This window comes from Cupressus sempervirens, chromosome 7, assembly GCF_028749045.1.
Source record: "Cupressus sempervirens isolate cs-2001-9-10 chromosome 7, ASM2874904v1, whole genome shotgun sequence".
In the NCBI taxonomy this organism is placed as follows: Eukaryota; Viridiplantae; Streptophyta; class Pinopsida; order Cupressales; family Cupressaceae; genus Cupressus; species Cupressus sempervirens.
Window position 1 is genome coordinate 205,989,641 of NC_143124.1, and position 16,341 is coordinate 206,005,981.

Sequence of the window (16,341 nt, forward strand, 5' to 3'; positions counted from 1 at the left end):
AGGGATGATCCTAGGTTATTTGGGAGCAAGGGAAATAGAAATGAAGAACACAAATCTACAGGAGGAAAAAAGCAATAGCCTAGTGAGATGAATCAAGTTCTAAATGCTATAAAAGTTTTGAATCTTTCTTAGGGAAAGAATGATAGAAATCCCACTGAAAATAAGGTCCCTTATCAGTCCAACTTTAGTAGACAGAATAGATTGCAAAATTTCCCTTATAACACTACTTGGAAGGATGGTCAGCCTAATGTTCCTCCTCTTAAGAACACCAGTAACAAGGTCACCCCTGATCCCTTATCAAAAAATTCTGTAAATATGGTAGATGATCCTGAGTTCACTGCTGAACCCACGTGGTGTTTTGTTTGTCAATTACCTCATGCTCTTGAATATTGTGCAGTAGCTTTGTCATTTTCTAGAAATCAAACTAAGGTAGAAGAAAATCAGGAACATGAAGAGAACAATGATGATGTAGGATGCAATATGTTTGAGTCACATTATGATCATTATGACAGTGATGATCATGACAGGGATGTGGAGGAGCAAAGACAGTTTCAAAATCATATGTAGCAGCAAGTATTTTCTGATGAGGAGAGTGATGTCGAGGACAATATATGTAACATGGCATCTACTAGAGAGGAGGTGATACTAAGGAAGCCTTCTAGAGAAGAGGTTGATCAGATCACTGCTAGCATGGTAGCTCCAGTACAAACCAGACATATGGCTCAGAGTTCTGATGGTGGTAAGGTGGCTAGTATATTTATCAAGAAAGTTGACCCTAAGAAAAAGGAAGTTGTAAAGCCTAAGGATATCCTCGCTCTGAAGGTCAAAGCTATAAACAAGAAATGGGAGCCAAGAAAGGTAGATAATCCCTAGGTTCCTGAGCTTCAGAATAAGTTGGAGTAGAAGATATCAAAAATATTAGATGTAAATGACAAAAAACATTAGGGTGCTGTAAGTATTTTTCATAAAAATTATGAGAAAAGGGGTGTAACTATTGATGTCCCTTCTGACTCTTCTATAGATATGCTTGCTGTTTTATCCCAAATTACTATCAAGTTTCCTTTGTTTGAATTATTAAGAATCCCTGAACATCGAAATAAAGCCATAGCATAGGAGGAGGTATTGATGAAAAGATAAAATATGATTGTAATAGAGATCATGCTCCTAAGGAAAACAATGAAGAAAAGATAACAGACAAAGAAATTGAAGTAGTTGTGTCTCAAATTCCCCAAATGTTCTTGGATAGCTCTGTAAATCAATGTTTAGGAAGTGTTGAGCCATTTTTCTTGAGTATCTTAGTAAATGGTAAAACATTAAAAAATTGCATGATTGATTCTGGTGCTTCCAATACTGTGATGCCTTTTGAGATAATGAAGGAATTGGGCTTGAAGGTTGATACTACTTAGGGAAGATGTTGTGCTATGGATAAAAGAGAGGTGACAATCATAGGCACTATTAATGCTTTACCATATAAATTGACAGCTTATCCTGACAAAGAGCTTACTATAAGTGTATTAGTTGTTGACATTCCACCTTAGTATGGCATGTTGTTGTCCAAAAAGTGGAGTGCTGCTATGGGGGGGGGGGGGAGTTTGCAATTTGATTTATCATTTGCTACTTTCAACATTGAGGGGAACTTGGTAAAAATAAATAGAGAGCCTAAGAGTATATATATGATAGAAGAGGAGATAGAGGATGATATAGCAAACTTTGTGGATACAGATGTCAGTGCATTCCGAGCTAAGGTTCCAACCTTGAAGAAAGGCAAGCATAAATCTCATATGGAAGTAGAAGCTGACACAAAGACAGACAAAGGTGATTTGTGGGCTATGTTTTTTGATGGTGCTTGCTACAAGGATGGATCTGGTGCAGGTATTTTGTTGATATCTCCAGTAGGGGTAACATACAAATTCTCCTTTACATTAAGTTTCCCTTGTACCAACAATATAGCAGAATATGAGGCTTTGCTATTAGGACTTAGATTAGCTTATAAGCATGGGATAAAATGTTTGTATGTTATAGGAGATTCTGAATTGGTTGTATCCCAAGTAAGAAATGCTTACGTGTCAAAAAAACAAAAGATTAAAACAATACAGGAATGCTGTATAGGATATGATTGAATATTTTGATACATTTGGGATAATTTGGAAAGATAGGACTAATAACAAGATGGCAACTTTGCTGGGGAGTCTGTGAAGAAATTCATTGTTAGAAGTACTGGAATCTCTGTCAATGCAGCTGGTTGTTGTTTCCAAAGTCCTATTGTGATTTCAGAGTCAAGAAAGTTATGTTTCAGCTTTGTGTAGAGGTTTCAAATTCAAGATAAATCTGAAGAAGTGTCTTCTATCTGCTGTTGTTTCAAATAAGTTTGTGGTATCTTCAAGACTAATGCAGTTCATGTCTCACTTAATGTGAGTGGTGACTCGAAATTAATCTCTGTACAAGTGCAGTTCTATACATGAATTGTGATTAGTAGCTGCAGGAGAAGAGCAGATTCAAAGAGGTTGAAACATTTAAAAGGTTGGTAAGATTTGTTATGTGTTGTTTCAAATAGTTCAGTAAAGAATTGATGAGATTTTGGGTCTACTATTGTAAATGGTAGACAAAGAACTTTCAGCCATCCGGATCTTGAGGTATTTTTATTTTCATGTATTGTCTTTTCATGAAAATTGATTGTTAAAAGGCAGTGTTCTCCATCAAGTGAGTTTCAGCACTAAGAGGAGGAGAATAGTTTGATAAGTTTCATACACTTCATTGGATTGTGTTTCAGCTTGTTGTATAAAGTTTGTGAAGTGTATTTGAAGAGATTTATTAGTGGTAAATTGTTTCAAGTCTTTTCTCACTAAGTGTGAGTGGCGACTCTAGTCTAAGTCTCTGTACCAGTGCATGGTTTATTCTAATATCAGAGGCTTTTAGTATTTGTGGGCAGATCTAGTTTGTTTGGAAAGAGGAAGTATAGGTTTCTTGATTGATAGTTTATGTGGTTGTTTGTATCTACTGAAGTAATTGATTTCAAAATGTGAATCACTGCTGTGATTTCATTTTCCTCTTCAAGGAGGTGGCAGCTCTACAAGGATTCTATCTATGGTGTGAAGGTTTTCATGTTTACACCTATGCCAATCAACAGATCAGAGGTTTAATGCAACAACACATAAAGGTATTTACAATTTTCATGTATTTGTCCTTCATGAAAATTGAATGAACGAAATGGTTGCCTCCATCTAGTGGTTTCAGCACTGAGAAAACAAAGGTAGATGTTTAATAGTTTATAAGATGGAATCAAAATCTAGGCCTGAAAATGATGTGCCAACTCTTGAAAGTGTTTGTGCAAATATAGCTAAGCTGAAAAGAAAGATTTATGGTAATACTGTCATAACGATAAGAAATACAATTGGTAATATTAAGGGTCTTAATGGATTTCAAACTTACATGAAGTTTAAATCAGTAGTTATGAATCTTGATGAGTCTTTTAGACCTGAGGAGTCTTCATGGCCCATGTTACTCTTAGAAGTTTTTATGCCACATTCAATTCATTGGTCAGCAAAGTCAAGGTTAGATACGATTTTTGAAATCCAAGATTTTGTCATGGAGATTGAAACTACTTTGAATGCTAATGAATATAATGTTAATGAATGTAATGAATCCGTTGAAAATAATATTGAAAATGAAGAGTCTCAGTTTTATGAATCAGAGGACAATAATCAGCAATTCGATGATAGGCATAATTTGGATTCACCTTGCTATGATGATGATTGTAAAGAAGAGGAAAATTATAGCTGTAGTAAGAGTTTTTCTTCTAGTGATGAATGTGAATATGCTAAGATACCGGTTGTTGAGGTGTCATCTAAAGAAGAAGATGTATGTGATGATCAGAATTCTGATTTTTCAGAATATATTACTAATGAGTCTACTGTTGTAAATGTGTCAAGCGATCCAGATGACAATTAGAGCCAAGGAAAAGAAACTAGTAATGAAGTTTTGTTAAGTGTTGATGAGATTTCAGATTTGTTGGCTCATGATTTTGAAAGGTATGCTAATCTATCCAAGTGTGCTTGTGCTTTGCCACGTTTTGCATTTTCATATGATAAAGTCATTTCCCCTAAATTTCATGTTCAAGAACATATAGTTTCAAAATATGTTTTGTCAAGTTTTGGAGGTGTATGTGATGGTAATCCATATATTAATACACATGAGGACTTCTATGTTGAGAATGAAAATGTAGAGATAAGGTCTGTTGCTGATTCATTGTCTTCTTGTTTTCATGAGGCTGAGATACATTCAGATTGCTCATGTGATGAGGAAAGTAATACTAATGAAGTGATTTATTTTGGTGAGTTATTTGAGGAAAACATTGCTACGGATCAGCATATTGTGAACATGCAATTTCATGATGATTCTTGTGATTTGGTATCTAATCAATTGTTTGAGTGTGAGGAGGTTGCAACAAGTGTTCAGTCTGATTTATGGAGTACTGATATTACAAATGAGGAGAAATCAGATTTTACATACTCTTCACATCCGGAGGCGCAAGGTGAGTTATAATTTGATTCATGTAACTTGTTGAATGGAGTAGAGTACCAAACTTTTGTGTTTTTGGTTGAAGGTGTTTGAAATTCAGTTAGTGATGATCAACTTCAGTTTGATATCAGTTGTTATGATCATGTTGATTCATATTTTCATAGTGAGCAAGATGAAGAAAGTAATTCAAGTTTTTATATACACTATGAGAATGATTTTGTTTCCCCTAATCTGCTGATGAGAAGATCTAATGTATGTGGTGAAATTGATGTAAATGAAAGTTTCAGTTTACCTCAAGAAAATGTCAATGAGAATCAGGTGTATGACAGAGGTTAAGGAGTTTTGAAACTTTTCGGTGGCCCGGGGCCATCGTTTATACATAGTAGGAGTAGTTGTTTCTTGCTTTCAATAAAGTTGTGCAGGAGGAGTTTTCGAAGTTAGGTGTGTGGTTTGCTTCATCCAGAGATCTGAATCCTTGCCATGCTTGCAAGGGGTATGCATCACCAGAAAGAGCCACTAATGGCACTCAAAATTGTATTCCCATTTTATTTCAAATCACTTTAAACCCCTATAAGTTCTTTTCGTGCATATGTAACTGGTTGTCTTTTATACTTTTGAGAGCCAAAATGATGCGGATTTGATATGTAGATGCAGAGAGAGATTAGAGAGATGCTTTGTCACTTCTAGGAGTTGTTTTCCAAGTGGACACATGTCATCTTCAAAGCAGATCCGGGAATTCATTTCTCCTATATCATTCTTTTTCTTTCTCATTGTTGTTGTTGGCAGTTTTCTCTGTGATACCAATAGGGTTCCAGTTTTCACTGTGAAACCAAGGTTGTTGATGGTTTTGCTTCCTGTCTATTGAGATGTGTAGATTTTCAATGCATTTCATGTATTGTTTTTCTGAGATATTGGAAATTGATGCTAGATCATGTGAAGTATTTTGAGTTTCATTAGTGTTACCAGTTTATGTATTCAGTCTTTCCAAGGATGAATATAAAAGGGGACTTACATGAATTATCTAGGTTTTCTTATTCTGTCTCCTAATTCTTCATATGCTATTAGCTTTGAGATTGAGTGAACAAGGTTTATTTGATTTAAGACATCTTGGGTGAGTTGTGTATCAGATCTGTTGTTGCTTTTGACTCAAGGAGTTAAGTAAATGCTTCAATGTTCTGATAGGGTTTCTGGGTATATGAAGGGGATATTTCATAAGAATAGAATTTGGGGATTTCAGTTGACAAACTTAATTGTAAGGCAATCAAGTTAGGTCATCCTGCTAGTAATGACTCTATGTCCCAATGGATAAGGCACTGATCACTAAATCAGATGCAGGCTGAGGTGAAAGTTATTTGCACAAATCATTTTAATCAAATAAATTTAGTTCTTCATGTTTTGTAGTGGGATGAAAAGAATTAACCCTCACTTAGCTTATTGGTTCATAGGTTATGATCTGTAGCTATTTCATTCCTATGTCATTGCATAAGTATTAGAAGATAAAAGGGGTTCCATCTGCTGTTATTAGGTTCAGATTATATGTTTAATTGCACTGGTACCATATATTAGAACCTCAAGGTTAACCCTCCTAGGTCTTGCAAAGCCTGAAGTGAAGAAGGAGTTATGCCTTATAGTTGGCCCAAGACTGCAGTCGAGTGTATCCATCATAGGAATTTGCTAGCCTTAGATGCATTGGTCTGATTTCTTGGTTAGTTTCAAAACTGTTAAATCAGGAGCCAATAGCTATGTTGAAGGCCATCTATCACTCAACAAACATTAAGCATTTTTGATTAATGCTAAGGAATGCTGTTTGCATAGACCAGAGAGTTTACATGGAAAAGAGAAGGATCAGTGATGGATATGAGCAATGTTTTGGGATGAAGTAAAGTTCATCACATAAGCAAACAATTATAAATAGAAAGTACTTGAGGCAGTAACTAAAATAAGATACTAAAACCTACCAACATGATAATGGGTTGAGATTGGGAAGCATATAGTTATAAGCTGTAATCATATCGACTGGCTCCTATAACCATATTTTGCAAAGTACAGATGTTACTAATATTCACTAGTTTGAAAAGACAAGTAAAAATAATTCTGCTAAGTTTCTATAATGGTCATTTTGTTAGGATCTTTCCTTTTCATTGTTAGTTCTTATTTAGTATGTTTCTTTTTGGTCTTTTATTTCTGTTTAAAAACTCTACAAGTAACCTCTAATCAATGAGTATTCCTCTCCATTTTTTAGCGTTGAATATCAATGATTATCACATCATAGTGGCAGAGCTAGTTCATCCTAGATTCTTCTAGGGTTTGCAAAATCTTCATTAAAAAAATTGTTTAATTTTTGACGTGTCGGCCAAATTGTCATCTATTCTGTAGTGTAGGGGGGGTTGAATTGACAAATTGACATGAAGAATCCAAATCTATAACACAAGGTTTGTCAAATCTTGTTGCAGAAGACATGAGCTGAAACCCTAGTGTCGTGTTTGAGGAAGCAAAAGGCTTTATCAGTTTTCTCTCTTTTCAAAGACTTGCAAAAACACCCTAGCAACATCAATGGAAGCATGTCGTGGTTTGAAACAATAATTGTGTCAATTTATGGATTCTTGTTTGACTTGATGTGAGGTGGCTAGCACTGCGCTGGAGGAATCAAAATCCTTTATTCACTATTTTGTCCCTTCATAAATTGTAGCAGAAACCCTAGCATTGTGTTGGTGGAAGTATGTCATGACTAAAAACTAAAATGATGTCAATTTAATCATTCCTATTTGTCTCAACATGAGGCAGCTAATCATTATTATTGTTTTTTAATTTTAGTTATAACTTAAGCAACATTTAGCTTTAGATATGGTTTTTTATAAAATTTATATTTAATATTTAAATGAAATTTTCAGGTTTTAAAGATATATAAATTAGATTAATAATTATAATATATTTTGAATTTATTATATAAAATTTCATATATATAGTGCTTTTGTAGGGATGAACCCAAAATGAACCTAGGCCCCCAAAAAAATTTGATCAAACCATTGAACCTGAACATGCAAAATAGAATATAATCTAAATAATATTGCACCTAATATTTGTGGATATCTTTATTTATAAAGCTAATAAGCTCAAATAGCATATATTTCTTTAAGTATTGCATTGATAAAACTAAGAAATGTGAAAATATTTAGAAGAAAAATTATTAACAGAATTGCCAGAAATCTTAAAAAAAGGAGATATTTCTAAAATCCCTAATTCTAACCCATTTTTCCCTCAAATTTTAACCAATTAAAATCTATGCTTTTTTCGATTTTTTTTAAAATCTTTTGATATACCAATTTATGCTTGTCTGCCATTGATTAAATTACCCAAAAAAAGGCAAGTAGATGAATGTAGGGTATCTAGACAAGGGTGGTATTATAGATTAAAATATCGCAGATATCTCTGCAATAGGTTCACTTATTGTGAGAAGATCTGCAGTGCTAGAAGTTACGTAGCTTTCTGGGAGGGAAGTATTGCAGAAAATCTCCAGAAAATCTCTGAGAATCTGGAAAAATATCTGTGACGACTTGATGTTTATTGCAATAAGTCAGAAATTTATCGTTCGTGGATGCATATACACCGCGATGGGCCAAAAAAGTGCAAAACATAATTTATTTTATTGCGAACATTGGCTTGTGGAGGAGAGAAGGGTAGACTGCTTTGATATTGTACTTGTATTTGCTTATAGTTTTACATCAAGAATTTGGTATTTTTAGTTTGCTTCAGAGTTTAGACTATCAGACTATGGCTACCAGCCATCAGCATTCCACATGAGGATTCAATTTTGTAACATATTTCCATTTACATATATCTAGATCAGCCAGTTTGGTTTGTTTTGTGAGCTACCAACTCATTAGATGCATCTCCATATTGAATTTTGCAAGAAATGCATTTCAAATTAAATTTAAGCAATGTTGTTCCCAATATTTTCCTCATAAGTTTCCAACTTATCTTTGATATTGTTTTGTTACTCTCGGCAATAAGTTGTCGATAAATATATTTTTAACTATGGGTGGTATATCTTTTATCCTAGCTAAGAACATAAATCCCGAGGAGGAAAAAAATTAATTCTTTTGAAAGTAGATTCCAATTTAACAATACTATGCTCCTGCATGCTTTTTTAGTTTTAAGCATATATGCAATACCACATAGTTTAAGAGTTATAGCAGGTTGCAGCTATAAAGACAGCTTCTCAGTTTTCTTGTCATAATCAAGTGTAGACGGCATAGCATCTTGACCATCAGCAATTCGGGGTATCATCATCACTTCTAGAAAACATCCTTTTGGGGATAATTAATACATCAAATTCATCTCTTAAAAATGTTATTGATTGCAGATATATACATGATATACACAAATGGTTGTCTTACATGTATCTTGCCAAAGAACAAAAATGGAAACATGCTTAATAATACCTTCTCTCATATTGTTGAATCATTGGCATCCAACAAGGACATCATGTATTCTGAAGTCTAATTCCAAATGCCAACTCGACCATGCATTGTAAAGAAGCATGATATTGCACAAGCATCATTAGTCAGCTCACAAATTTTCACCTCATCATAAACAGCCAGAGTCTCATAGATAATGAGCCAGTTGCGTACCATGTGAACTTCACATTGTTTTATCCATTGCTCTCAGTGCGCTGTAATTGCTAAAAATGTGGGGCACTGTAATGACCCTCTCTATAAAGGCCACAGAAACCCTCAAGCTGAACTTAGGAATTTTGTCAAACACTTGGCGTGTAACAGTAACAATATTCAGAATATGGAAATTGCAGATTTGATATTTTCAGAATATAATCACAGAATTACAATATATAAAGCCATTGAACTATATTTCAATTACAATGCAATAAATTCTGAAATTATTTTATTACCAATTCTGGACTGATTATTACAATGACTGTATGACAGCAAATTTACCCAAAAATTGACATATATTTCAGAATGCAAGAACCTGGTTTGAAGAACTATGGAAGAACACCACGTTTTGCTGCAGATCGTTGATGAAGACCTCCAACCGCACCCCCAAACTGTCCTTAATTTGCTGCTGCTGCCCAAACTAGCAGGGCCGTACCAGGCCGTACCTGTACGGCTGCTGAAATAAAATAATATTAGGGTTTTGGGACCCCCAAATGCAAGGAAAATGGGCGCCTAGGGTTAGGTAGTAACCCTGTAAAACCATAAAAAATAACTCCAAGGGGTTGAGGAGATATGAGCAATTATGTGGTTCCGAACCCTGCTTTGCCAATTCTGAAAATGCACTTATTCTGTCTTCAAACTCTTGTCAAATGCTTCTCCAATGATAGGGCAAATCTGAAATTCTTATTCCAACCAAAAACAAACCCTAACAACGAATTCTCAATAAGCTCCAATGAGATGGCTGAATACCAACTCCAATTATGCAACAATTCAGGTGATATTTCACACCCTCAAAGTCGCCAATCCAAGGGAGTGATTCGTTCCCAAAGATCGAATAATTTGCAGATCCAAAGTCCACAAATGTCTTCACAATGAAGAAGTAGAAGAGTTCTCCAATCCAAGCATGTCCGAATGAGAGGCCCAGCCCTCTATTTATTCACTTTTCTAAGAAGTTGTTAGAACTTCTAGAAACATCCTTTATAATTTCTCATTATAATGCACTTTTTTATAATAAAGTAATTTTATAAAATAAAAAGTGCAACTCAAATTAAAATTATAACATGTGGGCCCCAATATCACATAATGATAAAATATAACCTCTTAACACTTCTTCAAGAGCAAGATATGACTATCTAATCCGCAGAATTGACTCTCTTTCCACACCATTTGCCTACGAGAGTCTGGAATAGGCAAATCCATGATCAATGCCATGTCGAACTAAATCCATGATCAATGACATTGTTTTATCCATTGCTCTCAGTGCGCTGTAATTGCTAAAAATGTGGGGCACCAGGAAAGTTACACTACAGATAATCTTACAAAGTCTCTTATTCTAGTAATAGAAAAAAGGTAAAATCTCATCATAACTTCCCTAAATCCTCTCAAATCTTACCAAACAGCTTCGATGTATTGAAAACACACTAGCGTGAGGATATATGAAAGTTCAAATAGCATTAGGAGCATAATCTTATCACCAACAGGTTATGGATGAGCATGATTAACCATTTTTGGAAAGCAAGTTGTTTTCCCAGTCTTTGCTATGTAAACAGGTATTAAAACCAGAGTGTTCATCTGTTTTCCTCCAATACTGACTTAGTTGTGAATATAATTTTGTTATTATTTTTATCCTTCTTTTCTTATTGGCTAATTGTGTTAATTTTATATTTTTTTCATATATCTGACAAACTTGCTGAAGACAATAAAAGCAAAAACCCTTTGCCTATATTTGGCAGGGATTTAATGCAACAATGACTGCACAAGTTGATGCACCTGGAAGAAGAGGTAATGACCAAATTAAAGAAATGAAGCTCTCTCTGCATTCAGAACTGCGGGAACCCCTTTTAAAACTCTGCAATGACCCCAAAACAACCATTGTTGTTCTAAGTGGAAGCGAGAGGAGTATTTTAGATGAGGTATATGCAAATACATTTTATTGTTTTGGAGTAGATGCCCTTTAAAACAATAGTCATGATTGAGCTTTTGTGCTCTGAATGCCAGAACTTCAAAGATTTCAACATATGGCTAGCAGCAGAGAATGGCATGTTTCTTCGTTCTTCAAAAGGAGAATGGATGACTACAATGCCAGAACATCTCAATATGGATTGGGTTGAAAGTGTTCAGGTGATTTCTTGTTTCTCCTAGCTTTATAAATGATCTATATACATTATGCTATTGCTAAAAGAATCTGGAAAAGTAATGAATTGGTATTGGGTTTCCGTATTAATTTATTTCTGCATATCAGTGTTGTGATGAAGTTAGACGGAATGGGAAAAGACACTGATAATTTGTTTTATGCAGCTTGTTTTGGACTATTTTAGTGAAAGGACACCTCGCTCCTACGTTGAAGTCCGAGAAACATCTCTAGTATGGAATTACAAATATGCAGGTATTTTAATATGTTTATGAAGACTACAATCTTTTGCCCTAGAAAGCTTCTACATAAGGTAAACACTTAAATATAAACTAATACATTTATTGTTTGGAGTTCTAAATATGTAAGACACTGGGGCTGCAGATTTTGTTTTTGGAAGGGTTCAGGCACGAGATATGTTACAACACTTGTGGACTGGTCCCATTTCAAATGCTGCAGTTGATGTTGTCCAAGGCAGTAGATCAGTTGAGGTCCGGTCAGTTGGTGTTTCAAAGGTAAGCATCAAATAATGACCTTATGCCAAAGATTAATTTTGAATTTTGAATTTCTTTAATGTTCTAGAGACATGAGAGATTGATTTTTTATCATGTGAATTAGCTTATAGAACTGTTGGGTTCATCTTTAATCTTTATTTTGAAGGGACCATGGCCAATAAGGATCCCGATCACTATATTGATCTCATTGGTTCATCTTTAGGTACTTTAGCCTATAATGATCACTTCAAGATTGTTGCAATTGAGTACCTTAGAAAATTAATAATTCCTACTCATTGTAAATAGTTAATAACCACACCTTGGTTACTACGACTTTCTTAAGTCAGTCCGAAATCACTACCAACCCAATTTATTGAGCGTCTTCCATCTAGCTTAGAAGTGCTGAATTCATAAGTTCTCCAATCACCCTGGTGGAGAACTCTTTACACCATCACTTATTCTTACACTCAAAGGCGGTAAGCTGTAACGTATACCCTTGGTTTTCTTTTTAGTATAGTTTGCCAATCAATGTAAACTTGCCAATACAAAACAAGTATCCTCGCTGATAAGTCTGATTAGATGCTTTATTCATTCAAGAAGCAACATAGTCTTGAAAATAACATTAAAATATTCAAAAACTTACTATGTAAAAATAGAATGACATTCCAAAGCATATAGACATAAAGCCCACTAAAATACCTCTGGGTGACAGGCAGAAAGATCATTATAGATCTGTTGCAGGTCATAGTTTAAGATCAGTCACCAATAATTATATATAATGGATTATTTTGATAGAAAATAGACCTCTAAAGAGTGAAAATAGGACCAAGAAGCACCTATGGGGATATGACCCTCTATGATGCTAAGATAAGAAAAGAAGCTCCTTTAACACATGAAAATTGCATTAAGTTGACTGAAACTTAGACATCTCCAGAACTGACTGCTGTAGCTAGCTGGGCATGGACAAGCAAATGAATGACTATGAAAATTATTCAAAAAATCTCTTTTTATGACCCAAACTGCGAATAAACAACCTCAACTACTACTCATCTAAGTCCCTCAAAAAAGTGACTTAAAGAAATAGCATCAATTGAAGCTGAAGTGGATCCCGAATTAAGAAGCAACTTCAAGTGTTTTGAATATCTGTGTGTTTTTTTTCAAATGGGGACATCATCCAAGGAAAAAGTGCAGGTATGGAAGAGGGCATTGCTTCATTTTCTTGTATGTTTCCTTGTGGGTGTACTCACTGGGCTTACACCCTTTAATGCAATGCTTTTTTCTACAAATCTCTCTTACAACAAACTCAAAACAAGGCGAGAATTCTCATTGGAAGTAAAGAACATACCTACAAATGCTCAACAGGGTTTTAGTCAAGTTGGGAATAGAGGAACGTTGATTGAAACTATTGGTGTAATTAAATATTCACTAATTACACTTACTTAAGCTTACTCAGGATAATGGATTGCATAGTAGTTTGTGATTGAGACACTTGGGAGTTTGCACCTCAATTAAACACATGGTGTAGGAGAATTCCACTCCAGGTGGTCATAGTTGTTACCTCATTCCACCTTTAGTGCACTTACCACATTATCGTCCTCATCATCACACATACTTCATTGCATAATGGAGGATGATCCACCTTTCGTGGACATGTGATTCCACCTTGTGTGGGTGATAGCTTATCTTGTCCTTATCATTGTCTCTTATCGCCTCTCCTATATAAGAAGGCCTATTATGTACATTTCAAATCAATCCATTGGATGTCAATCAAGGCCATTATAAATAATAGCATTCTTGCATCTTCATGCAATTGTCTTGCCATTCTCTTGTGGAAGTTATCTTGGTCTTTCATTTGATCTTGGGGGTGTTGTAGAGTCACCTAAAACTCTAACAGAAACACTTAGGGTTAAGGGTTTTGAAGCTAGAATGGAATCATAAGAGATAGAAAGTGAAAGAACTTCAACTGAAACAGATCTTTTTAGCATTTTGTTCAAGAGAGTTACCAGGCTTTTGGATTTTGTTCCTGTAAAATTGTTGATAATTGTGACTCTGACTTACAATCATCCATTGCAGGATTTATATTTAAGTCACTTGACACATAGTCTAGGGCTTGTGTCGCCATCTCTGTTGTGGATTGTTGTGGAAATGCTAACTCAGTCAATCAAAACTAAGTCTGACTAAGCTACAAATAACTCCTTGAAAATCACTTCGACCTATCAGGTAGTGAACATTTGTAACATAACATTTGCAATATCACTTCTTGAAGCATATCCAACTGATTTTCAAGAAATATTGGTATGGATTATATTTTCTGTTTTTTTGGCTTTTTGACTGATTTTTATATGTTTTAGAATTAAAATGCATTTGATGGAAGTTTTTTAAAGCTTGTCGAATAAATTAGTTTTATGTTGTGTTTCTGAAAATGTGTTTAGTTCGTTTAAACATAGCCATCTTGAACACACCCATATATGAGACCGTATTTCACCCATATATGAGACCGTATTTCTCTTAGGCACTCAATAAAATAGCTAGTAATAAAACAATATATCTTACTTGAATGGCTAAGGGTTCAAGTTTTATCAAACATAGGCCATGCCACTAATAGGAAATATATCTTATTTGACTTTGGGCTCTCTATTATCATGGCAATGACTAGGCTTGTTTTTTAATTTTTCTTTTTTCTAATAGGCACATTCAACATTATTTGAATAATAAAGAATCTTTGCAATACAATCAATGACCAAAAGATTCCTTTTGGAAAAAATAATCTCGTTGTTCTCTATACTCCATGAGACAAGCTCATAAGCATGCTTGATAGCCTCTTGAACAAAGGCTTAGTCTCCTCTTGTTTCATTGATGATGGAACAATATTTTTTCTTCACAAAGAATAATTAGTGACACTTACTTTTGTGTCATAAAGTTTCATTTATCTTTTCATATAAAACACCTATCAGCGTATGCCTTGCATGTCCTTTGGATGCAAGTGCTAGTGGATTCTTTGGATAGAAAATAGACCTCGAAAGAGTGGAACTAGGACCAATGAGCATCTATGGATAAGACCTTCTATGTTGCTTAGATAAGAAAAGAAGCTCCTTTAGCACATGGATATCACATTAATTTGACTGAAACATAGAAATCTCCAGAACTGACTGCTGTAGCTAGCTGGGCACGAACAAGAAAATAAATGACTATGAAAAATATTCAAAAGACCTATTTTGATGACCCAAAATGCGAAAAAACAACCTCAACTACTTCTATTCATCTTCGTGCCTCAAAAAAGTGACTTAAAGAAATAGCATCAATTGAAGCTAATGTGGATGCTTGACACCTTAAATACAACTAACTAAAAATGGCATATGCTAAAAATCACACTGCTGTTGAAATCTAGTGAAATTAAAACCATGAGCTCTCCACAAAAACATGAGTCCTGTAACCATCACCAAATAGCGTATGGGAACCCAGGAATAAGCTTGTAGGAAGTAAACCCAACTAGGTGTGGTGAGGGGACACAACAACTCTCCCTCCCCATTGATGTGAGTTTTATTCCACTTCAACTATAATGTCCCTAGTCCATCGACTAATGTTCACAATCTCCTAGCTCATAAACCTGCAACATATGTTATTAATCTAACAACATATATATATATATATACATGTATATATATATATATATATAACCTACAGAAGATAAGATATTATCTAGCTATGAATATGAAATCCTAATTCCCAAATTTAGTTCCCTTCCTAAGAGAGGGTTTCTTCATCCTAGGCCTTATGGATAACCACACTGAGTGTATCCATCCTTTCATATACATATGATTTAATCCTTCAGTGTACCGACCTTCAGAGATATTCAGTGCCTAACTTGCATCAACTCGATACTCTGCTACGAAATATTCCTATTGAAGCCCTTCAGAGATCCTTAGATCGCTACCTTAATTCCTAGTGGAAGTATAAGGAGTTCTTTTATCAATAGAGCTTTAACTATTTTCTTTGAAGTCTTCCCCAATTGAGAAAGATGACTTGTGTTCTTTGTATGTCTGACTATGATGGTCTCCTTTTGAATTAATTGTTTGACTCGTAGTTCAAAATCTCATTCTTTGCCACTTATTGGTGAGGCGAAAAATAAAGTTCTCGGCAAATAGTGGAGATAAATCAACAACTTCTCCAGAAAATATTGGGTATTTTAAAAATGACGTAAATTTAATTAGAAATGCATTTTTTTGCAAAATTTAGTAAGGATATGCATCTAATGAGCTAGTAAATGAGTAAACAAAAAAACAAGCTGATCTAGATATTTATAAGTACAATATGTAATAAAGTTGCATCCTCATGTGGAATGTTGATGGATAGCAGCCATATTTAGAGATTGAACTCTAAATAAAACTAGAAATAGAAAATTGTTTTTGTAAAAAGATAAGCAAATACAAATGTCACGTAAAATGTGAAAGTAATCTACATTTTCCTCTTCCCCTTCCAGCTAAAAAGAAAAAGGAGTTAGAAAACTTACTCGTGGATCCAAAATCTA

The 16,341-nt window shown here is 34.6% G+C and overlaps 1 protein-coding gene across 4 annotated transcripts in view; it reads left to right on the forward strand.

Annotated features, from left to right (window-relative positions):
* LOC149546218 (alpha,alpha-trehalose-phosphate synthase [UDP-forming] 1-like) overlaps nt 1-16,341 on the forward strand; it is a 241,184-nt gene that overhangs the window by 188,951 nt on the left and 35,892 nt on the right. For 2 of the 4 annotated variants that reach the window (XR_016353669.1, XM_089791062.1), the window contains exons 12-15: nt 10,922-11,101; nt 11,187-11,309; nt 11,487-11,574; nt 11,704-11,834. Coding sequence is in view for 3 of the 4 variants with exons in the window: in XM_089791062.1 (XP_089647188.1) it covers nt 10,922-11,101; nt 11,187-11,309; nt 11,487-11,574; nt 11,704-11,834 (522 nt within the window). In the remaining variant the exon portion in view is untranslated. Of the gene's footprint in view, nt 1-10,921; nt 11,102-11,186; nt 11,310-11,486; nt 11,575-11,688; nt 11,835-16,341 lie in introns of all 4 variants that reach the window. The other 2 variants (XM_089791063.1, XM_089791064.1) reach the window with 1 other exon arrangement.